The sequence below is a fragment of the Clupea harengus genome, chromosome 18, assembly GCF_900700415.2.
Source record: "Clupea harengus chromosome 18, Ch_v2.0.2, whole genome shotgun sequence".
Classification (NCBI taxonomy): Eukaryota; Metazoa; Chordata; class Actinopteri; order Clupeiformes; family Clupeidae; genus Clupea; species Clupea harengus.
Window position 1 is genome coordinate 18951061 of NC_045169.1, and position 17500 is coordinate 18968560.

At 43.9% G+C, this 17500-nt stretch overlaps 1 protein-coding gene and 2 long non-coding RNA genes across 4 annotated transcripts in view; 2 read left to right on the forward strand and 1 right to left on the reverse strand.

Annotated features, from left to right (window-relative positions):
* Positions 1 to 7391: 7391 nt before the first annotated feature.
* On the forward strand, positions 7392 to 13694 carry cldn7a (claudin 7a). Its single transcript, XM_012830826.3, has 4 exons — positions 7392 to 8242; positions 10356 to 10520; positions 11382 to 11466; positions 11617 to 13694. The coding sequence occupies exons 1-4, from the start codon at positions 8020 to 8022 to the stop codon at positions 11777 to 11779; spliced, it is 636 nt and encodes a 211-aa protein (XP_012686280.1). The 5' UTR covers positions 7392 to 8019; the 3' UTR covers positions 11780 to 13694.
* Positions 13684 to 16419, reverse strand: LOC105903107. Of its 2 annotated transcripts, XR_004165664.2 has the most exons (4): positions 15904 to 15918; positions 15422 to 15607; positions 14676 to 15035; positions 13684 to 14519 (listed from the first exon to the last, which is right to left on the reverse strand). It is a non-coding gene; the product is annotated as an uncharacterized LOC105903107 (long non-coding RNA). The 2 variants fall into 2 exon arrangements; XR_001162510.3 differs by having other exon boundaries at positions 15422 to 16419.
* The window catches only part of LOC116224638, a 6180-nt gene continuing 3414 nt past the window's right edge, over positions 14735 to 17500 (forward strand). The window contains exon 1 of the long non-coding RNA XR_004165665.2: positions 14735 to 14871. This is a non-coding gene — a long non-coding RNA (uncharacterized LOC116224638). The remainder of the gene's footprint in view (positions 14872 to 17500) is intronic.

Consider the following 17500-nt stretch of genomic DNA (forward strand, 5'->3'; position numbering starts at 1 on the left):
ATAATTTATAGTACCGAGTTAGTTATTCAGGAGGATGATTGTTATCTTTTGTGTCCTCTTCAAGTGGCAGGTCTTTTCCCAGTCCCATGTCAGATGCATGCTCACCATCATTACCCTGAAGTTCACCCCTCCTCATCAACAGATTATGCAACATTACTTAAAAACGACCAGGCTTCTCTCTGTGTGTCTCTCTCTTTCTGTGTTCTTTTGTGTCCTAAAGTTCTGTGCTGCCTAGCAACAGCCCCATAGCTCTCATCAACCACATCTCTCTCGTAAAGGACCAACCAGGTGAAGGTTCTCTGCCGCCCTTGTGCATAGACTGGGGGCATTGTGAGACATTGTATGGCCAATTAAACCAGTGGTCTCACACCTTCTCAGGTTTTTAGAAACAATGGATGAGATCTCTCTCTAAGACAATCAGGATAGGGCTATAGCTGAATTCTGAACACCGATCAGAACTTCTGTATGGTTTAAGACCTTTGCGGATCTTGAGAGTGGCTGTCGTTCAGTAAAGCACCATCATCTTTCCACGGAATGCACCTTTTGCAATTTGTTTTCCAGTTTTACGAGTGCTTTGAAATGAACATCATTATTTTCTGGCCACAGCTGAGTCAATTGTTGTCCCAGCAGCATTTACCAACAGGTGGCTTTAGCTTGTATTTGAATGGAGCTAATGACACTTGATAGAGTGCAGCAATTTTACAATAACTAGACTGTTTGGATAAAGTGACTTTGAGATCAGCGGGTAATAAGAGGAGATGTGCTTAGTTTGAACCCAGCGTGCCTCTTTTGAGTTCAGTGTGCCCTCACGAGTACCTCTACACTATGAGCCAAATCAGTTACATAACCTGCTTCAAGGAATACGGGGGCAAATAAATAGCAAAGCAAGCAGAAGAAAGAGAGAGAGACAGAGCGGGGCAAAAGAGAGAGGGGGGGCGAGAGAGAGAGAGACAGAGTGAGCTGGGAGAAAGAGGGGGAGAGAAAGAGACAGAGTGAGGCTGGAGAAAGAGGGAAAGAGAGAGAGAAAGAGATGGCTGAGTAGAAATGTTTCTTTTTTCAGAGAAAATCCCATCGGTGGCATGTTTTATTGCTAACGGTTCAGCAGGCTCCAAAGGGGCTTACAGCAGTTTAATCACCAGCCTTCCCTTTTTTTTCTCTCTTGGTCTGCTCGCCTTCAAAAGCCATGGCGACAGCCCCGCAGAACAGCCTGCCCCGTCGACAGGGGGACATTCTGCCCCCGTGCTGGTCGGGGGTGATTTAGCTGTTTGCCTCGTCCCCCCCATTGAGAGCCTTGAAAGACGAATGTGTGTTTACGGGAACGAGGAATGGTGAAAGAAAATCAGAAGGGTCGGGTGAGGGGCGGGGATGGGGGTAAGGAGTAGGTAGGGGTGGCAGGGCGGAGGGCAAGAGAGGGGAAGGGAGGGCTGTAGGTGCCTTTTGTGTTACCGTAGTGACTCGGAACATGGTGTGGAGAGATGCCAAGTGCAGGTCGAGATAAATCTTGTAAGTTAGAACAAATGTGTGTTACTGTGTGTGTGTGTGTGTGTGTGTGTGTGTGTGTGTGTGTGTGTGTGTGTGTGTGTGTGTGTGTGTGTGTGTGTGTGTGTGTGTGTGTGTGTGTGTGTGTGTGTGTGTGTGTGTGTGTGTGTGTGTGTGTGTGTGTGTGTGTGTGTAGGCAAGAGCTAAGCATGTGAGTATGTTGGGTGGGGGTTTTACAGTAAATTGGGGGCTTTGCTTAGAACCCTTTTGCCTCCCCACACAATCCTGTCCTCTATTCCTCTCCTCTCCTTTACTCTCCCTCCTTCTTTTTCGCTCTGTTCTCTTCTCCTCTTTCTCCTGTACTTTCTGCTCTCAACTCATATTTTCTCATCTCCCCTCTCTCCTTTCCTCTCCTCTCTTCTCTTCTCCTGTCCTGTCCTCTCTTCTCCTCTCCTCTCTCCTCTCCTGTCTTCTCCTCTCCCATCTCTCCTCTCCTGTCCTCTCCTCTCCCATCTCTCCTCCCCTCTCCTCTCCTCTCCTCCCCTCTCCTCTCCTCTCCTCTCCTACTCTCCTCTCCTCTCCTGTCCTCTCCTCTCCAATCTCTCCTCTCCCATCTCTCCTCTCCTCTCCTCTCCTCTCCTCTCCTAACTTCTCTTTACCTCTCCTCTCCTCTCCTCTCTGTTGTCCACCACTTTCACCACTCTAAGGAGTCTGCTAGTCCAGATGCGCCTCTTTTCATGTAGTTCAAGCTCATGTTTTGTGTCTATGTTAAGGTGTACATAGAGAACTGGGAAAGAGAAATATTCCATCAACCCTCCAGCACCCCACACACATACACACACACACACTCACACACACACAAATTCCGCCTTTGAACCCTCACCCTCTTTATTCACTCCCTCTCTCCTCCTCCTCCTCCTCCTCCTCCTCCTCTCCTCTTCCTCCTCCACCGCACCTTCTTGCTTGTCTCTGGAGCTTCCAGCGGAGGCTTCCAGTGTTCCAGCAAAGCCGAGAGTCTTGGACAATGGCTGCTTTGTCGCTCCCGCCCTAAGCCTCTCCTTCCAGCCGTGGCCTGGCTGTTTCTTTGGGGGGGCGGGGGTTTAGGGGTTGTAGAGGAGGGGTTGGCATGAAGTTGGGGGGCAGGGGGTGGCATCATGGGGCATGATGTGAACAAATGTGCCTAACATGCAGAAAAAACAGCCCTCCCTTCATCTTTGGCTAAAGCTAGCTGACCATGCAGTGGTGCTGACTTAGCTCCTCGAGTGGAAGTGGAGTTCCTGTTCTGATTAGGCTTATTGTTTCCTCTTGGTTGTATGAATATTGTTTGCCCTTCCTCGGTGTGAGATCATTGGATCTGTTGGGCGCCGGGTTAGTGGGGGAGAATAATGCTGCCCTTTGTTAAGCTGCCTTGCCCCCTTATTCTTCCCTTACTGCTGCAGGAAGTGTGGAGGTCACTAGATGAAGTGCAGAGACAGGACAGATGGCCATGGTGAGTCCCTGGTGCCAATGCTAGGAATCCATGGTACTGATGATCAACAGCCAGCGCTAGATGTATCATACATCTATAATATACAGTAGGTGGGGATGAGGACTATTATGATTGTGGGGATGAGGATGATGGTAGTGGTGGTAATGTTTAGGACGGTGATGATGTTTGTGATGAGGATGGTGATGTTGAGGAAGAATATGGTAGTGATGATGATGATGATGAAGATGATGATGTAGATGGAGGTGATGGTGATGGTACTGATGATGACAATGGTAGTGATGATGAGGATGAGGATGGTGGCAGTCATGTTTAGGAGGAGCACGGTGAAGGGAGCTGTCATAATTATGGATGATGGCAGTGGGCAGGACAATGAAGATGATGGTAATGATGAAGATGATGAAGGAGAAGGAAGATCCCACCAAGTCCAGGTGCATAACTCTCCTTAGCATTACCATCATAAAACATAAATGCTTATCGAATAGAATATATGGGCCTTTCTCACCCCCTAGACACACAACATACGGTAGTCTATATGGAAAACACTGTCATGTGTTAGCCGGGCATCATTTGAATCCTGGTTGCTAAGGCAGTTGCTGAATGACTCCAGCATGTCTCCAGCACTAAAAGCCTTTAAGACCGGGCCTCAAAGCGTGAAGACATAAACTACACTGCCGTTGAGGTCCAGCCTATACATCACTGTCCAGGGCCAATCTATACATCACTGTACATATGTGGGTTACTGGGCTTAAGGGGAGGAAACCGTTAAGGTTTAGATAGTCACCTGAGGACAAATGTGAAATGTGGAACTAAACGTGGACGTGGACGAATTCAGTGAAATTCTCCTCTCATTTCTGGAGTTGTCTATCCAGTGTGTGCTGGTGTTCGTGCACAGTCCTGGCTCTGTAAATGTGAAACAAACTAAAGCCCAATTTATGGTCGTCCGTTTACGCAGACACGCAGAGCCTTCTCCGTCGTTGCAAACCCTCTCCGAGCACCGCTCCGTGGCCTGACGTGCACCACCCAAATTTTCTAACTATCCGTCGAAATGACGGACAGCCCAGGAGACCCCAGGGCTGTGATTGGTCCAACCCATGCTGTTTACCTTGTGAGTAGTAGCATGCTAACATTAGATAGCTGGCTCAGACACCTTGCAAATCCCCTCAGACGTATTTTTCAGTTACAATAACAGGGTTTTTCCATTGCACAGTGTCTATTTCTCTGTAACTTTTAAAAAATCTAAGCAAAATAAAGTTAAACAAACAACTTTTATCGCTGTTTACCTTGTGGGTAGTAGCATGCTAACATTAGATAGCTGGCTCAGACACCTCGCAAAACCCCTGACGTATTTTTCAGTTACAATAATGGGGGTTTTACATTGCACAGTGTCTATTTCTCTGTAACTTTAAAAAAATCTAAGCAAAAAAAAGTCACACAAACAACTTTTATGTACAAATACGACTATCTACGGAGTTTGGTTCCCCATCTTTTTATTTAATTGCTTTGCGACACCCACCTACCGACGGACAACTATAAAGGTTCACAAGTCCGTCGAAGCAACTGCAAAGCATATTTCGGCCTTAAATCCTGGTCTCAGACCAAGACATACACTTTTCCAGCCAATCAACACATTGCTTCAGAAGCACAGAAGGGAGGTGTGTTATTTGAATTGGCTGTTGAGCTCAAATATCAACAACTTTTTGATGACTGTGTTTTTGATGGCATTTCAAAATTCAAACCAATCCAAAGGCCTCCTGAGGACAGGGCTCTAACGAGGCTTGGAAATCTTCGAAGGCTAAAAACACTGCTAGCGTAGTATAAACAGACAGTTTGTTGACAAGCTTCTAGTCCGCAGTTGATGAGCTTCTAGTCCACAGTTTCAATGAGGAGTCTCCAAATAAATGAGTTGAGGCTAACACTTTGCCCGTTAAAGATAGGGACAGTAGCATTTCTTTTTTGCAAGAGGGGCAGAAAAGTGAACACCAGGGACGTACAAACAGTACTGGAAAATAGGGCAAAACTTGGGATTGGAGGTTGCTGGCTGATGTCTATAAACAACTTCAAGTTATAGTGTATTGTTGAGACTATTGCTAAGAGACAAGACATGGTGTTGTATTCTGAGTGTGAGCACACTGTTTTACTTTATTGAGTTAACAATTCCCTTTGAAGATGTGATTGAGGAAGCCTTTGAAGATGTGATTGAGGAAGCCTTTGAAGATGTGATTGAGGAAGCCTTTGAAGATGTGATTGAGGAAGCCTTTGAAGATGTGATTGAGGAAGCCTTTGAAGATGTGATTGAGGAAGCCTTTGAAGATGTGATTGAGGAAGCCTTTGAAGATGTGATTGAGGAAGCCTTTGAAAGGAAGAAACAAAAGGATGCGGAACTGATAGCGGAAGCAAGGGGAAAAGGTTGGCAAGCACACATGAGACCAGTGGAGATAGAGGCTTTGTAGCTAAACCAACCACAACGCTTCTGTTGGATTTTGGTTTTCGAGGATGGTCACGCAAATGAGCTATAAAGGAGTTGTCTGAGACTTCTGAAAAGGTGAGCTAGTGGTTGTAGCTGAGGCGCTTGCAGACTGCTTGGGGTCGTGAATGAACCTGAACTAAAACTGAGATAGGTGGAATCTTGTCGAGGTTTATCTTGAGGTGTATCTCTGGTAGTGGCATGTATTGTAACCCATCATGCGTATGGAAGGGGTTGGCTTTGGGATGCCACACACCACTGTTGAGCTTTCTGGAGGAGTCATGGGCCTAATTCAATGACACAATGATGAAGGAGGGCGCCTGCTTAAAAACCCCCAGTGAGATGCTCACAAAGGCAGCTTTGTTGTTGTTGTTGTTGATGTTGTATCCTGCGGCTCAGGTTGTATGGTTGTGCAGTCATGTTGTTGTGTTTAGCACTTGTGGGCTACAGACAGCGCAAGAAGGAGGGCTGCGCATGCTACGGCTGTCTCCAGCCAGTTGTGCATTCTTGTATCTGTGGTTGGGCAGTTTTTTATATTGGTTAGGGCGCTGGCTACTTGCATGTGACAGTGAGAGGAATTTAACATCTAACAACTAAAATTTTAAAAATTCAATTTTATTGATATAGCGCCAGTTACAATTGAAATTGTCTCCAGGCGCTTTGCAGAGCCCCGAGCCTGAACCCCTAAAGCACTAAGGCAACAGGGGCAAGGAAAAACTCCCTTTTAACAGGAAGAAACCTTTAGCACAACCTCAGCTCAAAGACCCATCTGCTTGGGGCTGGCCGTTAGATACATACATACATACATACATACATACATACATACATACATACATACAGTACAGTACCAGTCAAAAGTTTGGACACACCTTCTCATTTTTTGAGAATATTTTTCTTTGATTTTATTATTTTCTACATGGTAGATACAACTTTTTTTTTAGTACATCATTCCATATGTGTTCTTTCGTAGTTTAAATGTCTTCAGTATAAATCTACAATGTAGAAAATAATAAAAGTAAAGAAAACACTTCTCAAAAAAATGTAAGGTGTGTCCAAACTTTTGACTGGTACTGTACACACATACATACTGTACATGCATTCACATACATACTGTACATACATACATACATACATACATACATACATACATACATACATACACTCACACATACATACATGCATGCATACATACATACATACATACATACATACATACATACATACATACATACATACACACACACACACATACATACATACATACATACATACATACATAAATATACCCAAATATACATACATACCGTTGTGTAGGCTACCCTGAGCCTTATACATAATCTTTGCTATATGCTAATTTGTGTCATTACCGTTAATGAATTGAACAGATCTGTAGCATGGCATAGTTTTAAGCTGAAAGTGAAAAAGCTGGGAAATACCTGGAAAAATATCTTGAAAGGGAAGGATGAAAAAAACAAACAACAAGAGCAAGAAAAGTACAAATACAGATTTACCAAGAATAGGATTAAATACAGATACAGTATATAAAGGTATATCTCGCTATTATCACGCTGAGTTAAAGCAGCAATACAGAGTTATGTTCCAAACTAGTAAGCTAACTACCTAAAAGTCATGCAAAAACCTTGCAAACACCATCAACAGCCCAGCTGACACCGATAGAAGCTTGCCAACACACTAACTGGTGTCTTTTGACAGTATAGCTGGCAATGTCATGTGTGTGAAAGCTTTTCTTCCATTTTTGCAGGGTGTTCCAGCCTGTTACAGAGAACTACATAGGGCATATCTGTGATGGCTAGTGGGGAAGACACAGGTGTTTATCTGTCCTTCACATGACCATATATGCTATCAAAATGAATTTGAGGATGGTACCAAAACTAGTTGCCTATAAAACCATACCTCAAAAAGTGTAAAATTGTTGCATAGTTTTACTTTAAAGGCAATGGCACCAAAGGTCTGGTGATGAAGGCACAGTATCTAAAATCTACTCTGGCCAGTTGACCTCTGACTGATTTGTGGTCATTTAGCTTTTTTTTATTTGGTGTTGAAACTTTGAGGAAAGTACAAACATAGCCAAGACAAACTGTTTATCTTCAGTCTCCTAAAAAGTGTTAAATGTTCGAACACTGAGTGAGTGAGTCACTGAGTGATAACCTGGAAAACATGCAGCCACGGCGCATTGTGACGCAACGTCTTCAGGAACAGAGCGTGCTTGGTGGCGCGGCGGAGCATCATGCACACACCTCCCTCCACACCCCCGGCGAAGGTTAAAATGCGCGTTCGCGTGGAGGAGTTCGCTACTGCGGAGTGTTATTCGAAAAGCAACACGAGTGTGCACGCGAACTGCCTTTAGCGCTGTGTCAACGCTGACTCCCTCACAGAACAGCAAGAGTTTGTTTCAGGACTTTGCGCATCAATACTAGACTCTCCTCAGGTAATTGAATATCGCAACTACTAAAGAGAAGTGAGACCAGTTGACTAGGTGACCCTGTGGTGAGATAAAACAGGGGGTCCTGCGGTACAGCACAGCCAAGTTAGCCAGAACTTAGTAACTTTTCGTGCGCTCTCAGCAATGGCAAACGCAGGGATCCAGCTTTTGGGATTTGGTCTCTCTCTGATGGGGATCATCGGGCTCATCATCGGCACCATCCTCCCGCAGTGGAAGATGTCCGCATATGTAGGAGACAGCATCATTACGGCGGTGGCCATGTATGAAGGACTGTGGATGTCGTGCGCTTTCCAAAGCACCGGGCAGCTTCAATGCAAAATCTATGACTCCATTCTACAGCTTGACAGTAAGTGGTTCTAATTACTGCGCTCATATTATAATCCATTATATGTCACGATTTGAATGCATTTAATACAGTGAACTAATTGCCTACTGTCCATTTTCCTCCATTGTGCAGAGGGTAAGAACCGCATGTCAATGTTGATGAATGCCTCTACTCTGATGAAGGTGTCACCCCCGGTCTGTTTATTAATTACCCCCGCTCAGTATTCGCTTTGTCTTAGAACACAATGACCTCATTGTATTGGTTCACACGGAGATGGCCATCGCGCAAAGCGTTGGTGGCGCACCGACTTGTGCCATTCTGATTTTTTCTTAAACTTGTCTGATCAAATGACCGAACTCTAGAATAAACAGACCAATTCAATTCGCCCGTTTATTTAACTCATCACCTTATAATTCATGAAGAAGTGTGGGTTATGTCCATGCTTACATGTGGACACATTTAAATAGAATAATGTACACTTTTTAAAGAATGAAATAGTTTAAAAAAATAAAATAGTTCTCTTGATATTCCAAAGTTTGCAAAGTCCATCCACAGGCACAACTATAATACATTCCTACTTTTGGATTCTTGGATTTTGTGCCCATTTGAAATGGGCCCACTTTGAGGTTGATAAGGCATCAAGTAATTATCCTTCAGCCTAGCCTATGTACCCAAAGTAATGGGAAGTCACTGCCTACCTGAAACCATGGTAACGGCATTAGATTGTTCTGTGAGAGAATGTGCTCACCTCCCTATGTGTGGTGTTGTGGAAAACAAGGTGGGTAGTGTGTTTGTGTGTGTGTGTGTGTGTGGTGTGTGTGTGCAGGGGGGGGGGGGGGGTAACTTCCCTCCACCAGTTTCCAACATTCCTTGGCTGGGAGGTTGTTGAACATGGCTCAGTTGGTAGGAACCATTAGCCCAGACTGCTGCCAGTTCTGGCTGGTTAGAACTGCACCTGACAGCAGCAGGTAGAATGTGTTTATGGCGGGGCTGGGGAGGAAGGGGAGTTTGTGGGAAAGAGGGTACCCCTGAAATGCCTAAATACCTCCTCCCAAACCTCCCTGCCCCTTTTTAAATTTTTTGGTGAAGGGCTTTCTATTGACGGGCTGCACTTTAATGAATTCTCAATGGAAAGCAGTAGCTCACTCCCCCCCACCACCACCACCAGCACCACCACTACCCTTCCCCATTCTTATACCCCCTCATGCTTCCTACTCTGAAATGTGAACACACACAGAGAGACATGCACCAGCACACACACACACACACAAGCAAATGCACATTTGATCTCTCTCTCTCTCACACACACACACACATACACACATATCTGCATGCGTGCACACACACAAGCCAGTTCCCCAAAAGCAGAAATATACTGGCACAGACTGGTTCTGGGTGGATAGAGGGGTGCCCTGCTAGTTTTATGGGTGGAGTGGGGTCGGGGCGATGGGTAAGACAGATCACCACTGTACACTTTAATCGCCCCTCTCCCTCCTCCCTCAAAGGCACATGAATAGATGGGATAGGGCATGTTGGGTAGAGAAGGGGGGATTTCTGGGAAAGACAAACACAAAGTATCCCACCAAAAGCTCTTTCCAGGGGCGTTGAGAGCACTTCACTGCCAGCCTCATTAATTGGGCCTAATTTATAGTGCTCCACTGGTTTTTCTTAGAACCGTTTATCAGATGTTTGACATTGTTTAGATTCCTCAGCACAGAATCCTACAACAACATGTTGACGATGCCGTAGATTGTCAGAGAAACACAATAGAAGATTCAAATTGGTAATAATCTTCACTTTTTCTTTTTTTGTGTGTGATTTTCTTTCCTTCTACAACTCTGTCTTTTTATATCCTATCTCTCTGTCTTTCCTTATTTGACTCTGCCCCCTTCTCTCTACCCTTCCCTTTCTCTCTCTCTCTCCATCCCTCTCTCTCTCTCCCCCTCTCTCTCTCTTTCTCTCCCTCTCTCTCTCTATCTCTCCCTCTCTCTCTCCCTCTGTCTCCCCCTCTCTCACTCTCTCTCTCCCTGTCTCCCCCTCTCTCTCTCCTTCCCTCTCTCCCTCTCCCTTCCTCTCTCTCTCTATCTCTCCCTCTCTCTCTCCCCCTCTCTCTCTCTATCTCTCCCTCTCTCAGATGCCCTCCAGGCCACGCGTGCCCTGATGATCGTGGGCATCATCGTGTCCATCGCAGGACTGGGTGTGGCCAGCATCGGCATGAAGTGCACTACCTGTGGAGCGGACGATAGAGCGCGCAAGTCTCGGACCGCTGTCACTGGAGGCATTATACTGCTCGTAGGGGGTAAGTGTTTGTGAGTGTAAGAGTGTGTGTGTGTGTGTGTGTGTGTGTGTATGTGTGTGTGTGTGTGTGTGTGTGTGTGTGTGTGTGTGTGTGAGTGTAAGAGAGAGTGTGTGTGTGTGTGTGTGTGTGTGTGTGTGTGTGTGTGTGTGTGTGTGTGTAGACTGACTTCCCACTCTTCCCTATATAGTCATGTTTTTTTGCATGACTTCACTCAACCTATGCATCGGTCACATGTGCGTGAGGGTGCTTGTGTTTCTGACCCTTTACACCCACAGAATGGGCATGTGCACAGAGAGTGTGGGTGAAACTTATGTAAGACTCATGGCAATCAGCAGTTGTGTGTGAAGTCTGTGGCCTTTGAGTGTGTGGTGTTGTACACCTTTGAAGTTTCTGTCCAGCTTCAATCACAGTCACAGAGTGTTAGTGTGTCGTAGATGGTTTTTTTTGGGGGGGGTTGGCAGGACTGGCGAGGCTTTTTTCCACTGATCTACAGCCTTGCATTCATCTGCCTCAAACAGCATTGTAAACTTCTGTAGATGTGTGGGTGGGAGTTTTAGGGTTTTGCCAAAAGCCACACTGTCAGATCCTGCCACCACATCGCCTGAGGGTCTTTAAACTAAAGGTCACCCAGAGGTCTGGTCTGCGTGTGCCCTCTTCATGACTATCATGTCATTTTGGTCCATCAAAGAGAGAAGCAGTAAAACTGAATGTCTTTGTCTTCACTCTTCTCATCACAGGAACATAAATCTCACTCTCAGTCTTTTATTCTGTCTCTAACATCTAACATCTCTAACATCTCTCTCTGATCTCTGTGTGTGTGTGTGTGTGTGTGTGTGTCTCTGTGTGTGGGTTTCCCCCCAGGCCTCTGTGCAATCGTGGCTTGTTCGTGGTTTGCCCACAACATCATCCGTGCCTTCTACAACCCCTACACCCCAGCCAACACCAAGTAGGTGCCCTGCCAGATTGCCTGAATGCAATTCCACACGCCTCACCACATTTAAGACACTCATACACCGCACTGGACCACACTGACAAAAGCAACACTAAAACAGTCTCCAGTCACAGGGCTTGACTCTGTTCAATATCTCTCCCGCAGGTTTGAATTCGGGGCCGCTATTTTCATCGCGTGGGGGGGCTCCTTCCTGGATGTGCTTGGGGGGGCCATGCTGGCCGCTTCGTGTCCTGGTGCCAAACAGATGACCAAATACCCTCCCAAGAATGTCTCAAGGACCGCCAGCAGCGCCAAGGAGTATGTTTGAGCTGAGCGCCCTCCAGTGGACAGAAAGAAAAACAGCAGGGGAGGATGCAGGTCTTCCCTGTCCTCATCTGTCTCAACAGACTGAGACTGTTAGGTTGTTTTTTTTTACTTCAGCTTGTTTAAAGAAATTTGTGGTAATAAGAGCAAGAACAAGGAACAAACTTTGCCCTCATACTAAAGAATTCTCTTAAGGGTAGAGAGAGAGTCTCTGTTTTACACCGAGTATGACCATGTGGAGAAAAGTAAGTATTATGAAGAGCAATGTTTTGAGTTTAAGTTTTTATGTCTAAATGTAGTGGACAGTGTTTTAGCTGCGCTCTCTCAGGTCAGTGCGACAAAGGGACTGAGAATAAATATTACTTTTTGTGACCTCTGAACAAAAACATTTTTAGTTAACTGAGTGTAACTTATTCCATTGCTACGTACCTCAGCTAACATTGTCACACTCAAATGCTGCGTCTCAAAGGAGGATTTCACTATCCTGTTCCTGTAATGTACCCGACAGTGAGTCCCCCGCCCTGTTATCATGCTGCCTTGGTCCGAACAAACACATGACAAAAATATCCTAATTGGCTGTTTACCTTCTCGTCTTCATTGGGTAGAACTCAGAATCCATCTCATGTTTTCACCCCAAAGTCCAGGGCCTTCACAGAAACTACTGTTGTTCCTCAGGGAACATATACAGTCTTAATAGTTAGTTAGATGGACACCGAATTTCCCCAAAGTGTTCTGCATTTCCATTGCAGATCCCACTGCCCCTGTGATATCTTAACAGACTTCTTTGCATTTCCCTGTCTCTATGTTGGTTTAAACAATAATGCGGTGTGTGATTTTCCACTGACCTCACCACTTTTCCAGCTGTTTTGCATTCTGTTGTGTCATATTTGCATTTAATGACGTTGACCTTGAAACGACAACTAGGCCTATCAACACTCATAGAGTCTGCAACGGACTGGACATTCAGGTGCTGCTGTATGTACTCCAGCAGGTGAATCAACTATGCATCTCAATTATTATTTGCTAGTTAACCCAGGACATGGCAACGCATACTTTATGCTTAGCAACCAGTCGACTAATGGTCTACCTAAGACATTAGGTCAGTTAACTTTAGCTTCCGGTTCTATGAACTTTTAAACCTTTCAGAGAAAGAGAGTTTGACCTCTGACCCCTTGGTTAGGTAGTTGTGTACTGAGGCTTATGTGTGAAAGGCAGTGTGCAGAGCAACATTGTCAATGCCTTCATGACAAGCACACATCTAAGTAGGTCCTCTAGAAGAAAATAAATAGTTTTACAAGGTTAGCAAAGTGTTAGATTTTTACAGGTGCTTATATTTCTAAATATATATATATATATTGTATATTCTGTGGAGAAATGGAAGAAGGTGGTTTTGGATGGCCATGGCCATGGATATACCAGAGTAGGAATGTTGTTACAGAGCAGGAAATCCAGACTCCGAGGTCCATGGCTTAATCTACAGACGAGGAACCTCATGGTGTCGGTGCAGCATGAGAGCTCTGTTCTTATGAGTCATTCCTTTGTGAGTGGGGGCAAGATGGCAATGTATTTCTAGTTCAGGAGTTGCTGTTGCTTTCTTTGGTCAGATAATTTCAGTTGCTGACAGCCTGTTGAACTGACAGCTTTTGGCCTCCCGTTGAGGTCACACCCATGGGTTTCTTGTTTTACTGAATGTATCATTTTATGTTTTTAACACATCAATTTCCCAGGACCGTTTTATTCTTCAATGTCAAGTTTAGATAAATAACAAAACGGTTTGTACACCTTTGTTTTTATATATGTACATTTATTCCATTGGACATAAAATTTTTGTCTCATGTTATGGTTAGTTGGTTGGTGACCCACATCCACCAATGAAACATTCCTTAATAAAAGTCACAGATGGGTTTGTACTTTTAAAAGGATGCATTTGTCAACAGTCATGCATAGTTTATTTCCAAAAATTGCACTTTACAAAACAATGTAAATTATTCCATGCAAAAATATTTCAAAGATTCATGAAAAAGGTCAAAATGCATCATACATACACTACAGACACAAATCATGTCACCAGACAACTACTTTGAGAGCACATTAGTTTAAAAAAAAAAAAAAAAAACTTCATTATCATACTGAAAGAATTATCCATATAAAGTGACCTTTATGAACCTGATACAAAAGAAAGAATCTTCCAGAACTTTTTTTGAGAACCTCTCCGCAACTAGTTTACACGTTAGGAAAACTAAAAGATTAATATCCAACTTGTTAAATGAGTAACAGAATCACGATGATGGTCACCTCCTAGCCTATATGCAACCCTGACAGTGCGGTTGAGAATGACCCTTCCGTGTATTTTGTAAAGTGCGAAAGAAAAAAAAGATAAAAGCCCTGACGCTCCATACCATCTTTTTTGAAATGCAGATCAGATATAAGCCATTCCATCTCATGCCGCAGCCAAGTGGTTGTATTTAAAGTGAATTACATGAAGACAACGGTGAAGTGGTAACAGCGAATGGCCTTACATCCCCTGATAATGACGATAATAGATTATTTTACCATGGAGTATGTGAGTGAGATGAACGACGACCATGGATCAAGGCTTGGCTCCTTTTTAACAAGATAAAGGCTTCTGGGAAGATTTGGCACAGTCATTCACGTTTAGGCAACAGGTGACACCTCCATGGAAATTGGGAACCGTCTGTTGTTGTTGTTCATTATGATGTCCAAATCTTCATCCCCCAGGTCAACTGCAATGAATATCAGGATTAGTCTTAGTTATCTAAATATAGGCCTACCCTAATGACAGAATTATACCCTATAACTGTGTGCGCTGAAATTACTTTTCATAAACAAACTCACTTCTCTTCTTTTGAAATTCCAATGCGTATAGGCATATATCCTACCTCTCTTTGAACGTCCAATCTGCCCCAGTTTGGGCGCCCGCTGAACATTCCTCTGTTGAGTCGGATGGCGGTGAGGTGCATTCTGATCTGCACGGCCATTCAGGTGGTTGGACAGGACCATGGTACTCGGTTGTAGAGAGCCTATCGGCGGCAGAAGATCGGGCATCCCCGGAATGCCGTACATTTCCGCTGCAAGGTGCGTGTTTTCTATAGGCCTATCCGTTTCGTAAGATGTCTTCACTCCGCGAGTCGCCGTTTTGGAGTCTTCGGAGCTTCACTTCCGCAAATGGAGTTACTTTAACTCGACGTTACGTTGAGTTGATGCCTACTCACGACAATGAAGTAAACCGAGCTGATATCCTATAAAAAAAACAGAAGCGAGAGAGAGACAGCCCGTTAGAAAAAACATTGTATCTCAGAAGTAGGAGAACGAACAATGACAACACATTTAAATGATCTAGAGGTAAACACATGCCTAAGCTAGGCTAACTAGCTCGGATACATTCACATTTAAAGTTTGAATAACATATCAGTCGTGGTAGGCCTTTTATATCTTAGGCCACCTACATAATCAAATTTACCCATTTACAATTTAATTTGTTGCATCCGCATGATGTGTCAACGATGTTTTCGGTAACTATGCAGCGTGTTTCTTCTGTCAGCTTAGTAATAGTAGTTTATAGTACAGTGTTTACACCTGCACGTCAAGCCTTGTAGTTTGTAAAAATACGTTTTCTTGTTTTTACCTGAGAGTTAAAGGTCCAGTGAGTCGTCGAGGTAAACCTAATCGATCAAAACTTACGCTGTAAGGCTATTTTTATGTTTGTGTCGATAATGAAGCCTCTCTTTGTCGGAAGTGTTTTCTTGCACACGGCAAACGCACTTGTCAACTCCGGGGATTTCCTTGGAACTGCGTCATCGCAGAGGAGGGACTGTTATATACGCCATAAATGCATAAATGATTAACTTGACAGGGCATTACGTCAGTTGATATAGCACCTCAGCGCCTACCCAGCAAGTGCGTACAAAATGGCAAATTAATAAGGCATGATAAAGATTGTTTTTCTCTCTTCTGCAGAAGACCTGTTTTCACCTTAACAGTTTTTTATAATTCCAAATGCAGAACGACCAGTCAAGTTGATATCTTATTATATATTTATATACAAATGTATATCTTTTGCATGCACAGATGATGGTTGGTGAAATACGAACAATTGAATTAACCTACCGTAGAATAATGGTGAAGAATGCTTACTGTAAACTGTTTCCCCTATATGTAGTTGGCATACTGCTGCCGTAGGGGGGCGCTCTAGACTCACATCGCAAACCGCTTTCAGTGTAGTGTCCAACCCTGAGTCATGTAAATAAGTAGGCCTATATTTAGATTATCTTGGCGTCTACAGAGGTTTGCTGAAGTAGCACATGATAATGACGGGCGTATCCAATAGAGTTTAGATTACAGTTATGGCACTTGGCATATCCAAAGTGCTTTTAATATTTAACACACTGTGGAAGTCCAGATACCGTCAGCAAGGCCCACTAAGTTACTTAAAGTCAAGAGGTCAGCCAAATCCCCCTGCTCTTACGGGAAACATCTCTCATCGTCTATTCATTAATTTGGCTAGAATGGCTCCTTGAATCATCAACTTCACTGGAGTCTACAAAATGATTCACGTCAGTGACTTGCACATCCTTACATGTTTTTTTCTGCCCAAAATATGCGTAATGCATATAAACCCATGGCGATAGAGAATTCAGGAAGAAATTTAATTTAATTTAATTTAACTTAAACACAACCCAGCTTTGTTTTCATATCCCTGCTTTCTGGTAGAACCTTGCTTACTGTAAGGATGTGGACTGCTCCAAACACCAAAACCATAATAATAATAATAATAATAATAATAAATAATTCATTTTATTTGTAATGCACTCTTCATTCAGAAGAATCTCAGAGTGCCAATAGTGCCATAGTAGGCCTACATCAGAGACTGCAAGCATGGAATACTTAGGCATGCACTCATGCAGTCCCCAGATGGATTAATGTGTATGGATCTCTCTCTGCTCTGTTTCCGGTATCCTTGCGGTAGCCTTCCTTCCCAGCAGTGAGCTACAGTTCTCCCTCCTACTTTCCTTGTTTGTCAAACATTTGCCACAGATCATTTGCCATCTTCTTTTGTCAGTGTCAGCTCCAGGCATATCATTTCCTGCAGGTGTCTGGGTACTCTTACCTTCTCAGTACGCCTAATTGGTTTGTTTTTGTTGTTGTTCTCCTGTTCAGAACTGCAACTTAAGATAAAGCTGGCCCATAACCTGCCCTTTGAGGAGAGAGGTGCCAGAACATCACATCGCGTTTTGGCACAAGTCATGCCAGTTTGGCTGCTTTCGTTTGGACTTTTGTGTAGTTCTTTTGTTGTTGGGAGCCAAACCCAATCCCCTCTTCCTGATATCCGTGATCTACCCCTTCTTTGTTACCCTGTAATGAACTGTTCACCTGTCATCCCCTCCGACTCTCTTTTTACATCCTCCAATTAGACTCCGAGTCCCTAAACGCCATTGTTTGGGTTGTGGTGTTGTATTCCCATGTCACCTTAATATGCCCTGGCTTTCATCTGTGTTGTCATGGTTTCTGTAAATCCGTACTGGTTCACTATTATGAAGTTTGTCTTCCACGTGTCAAATCCTTCCACATCTTACCATATCTAAGTCTTATAATGCATTTTACCATCTGTATCTATATACAGTAACATGTTTCCTGATGTGTTTGATTGTATGTCTGTGATATGGAAATAAAAAAATGAATGAGAAAAAAAAAAAATGCATTTTAC

Bases quoted from the DNA above. Each gene is read 5' to 3' on its own strand.
- cldn7a (XM_012830826.3), top strand. From the start codon at position 8,020: ATGGCAAACGCAGGGATCCAGCTTTTGGGATTTGGTCTCTCTCTGATG. The intron at 10,521-11,381 runs GTAAGTGTTTGT...GTTTCCCCCCAG, and splicing joins CATTATACTGCTCGTAGGGG to GCCTCTGTGCAATCGTGGCT. The intron at 11,467-11,616 runs GTAGGTGCCCTG...TCTCTCCCGCAG, and splicing joins TACACCCCAGCCAACACCAA to GTTTGAATTCGGGGCCGCTA.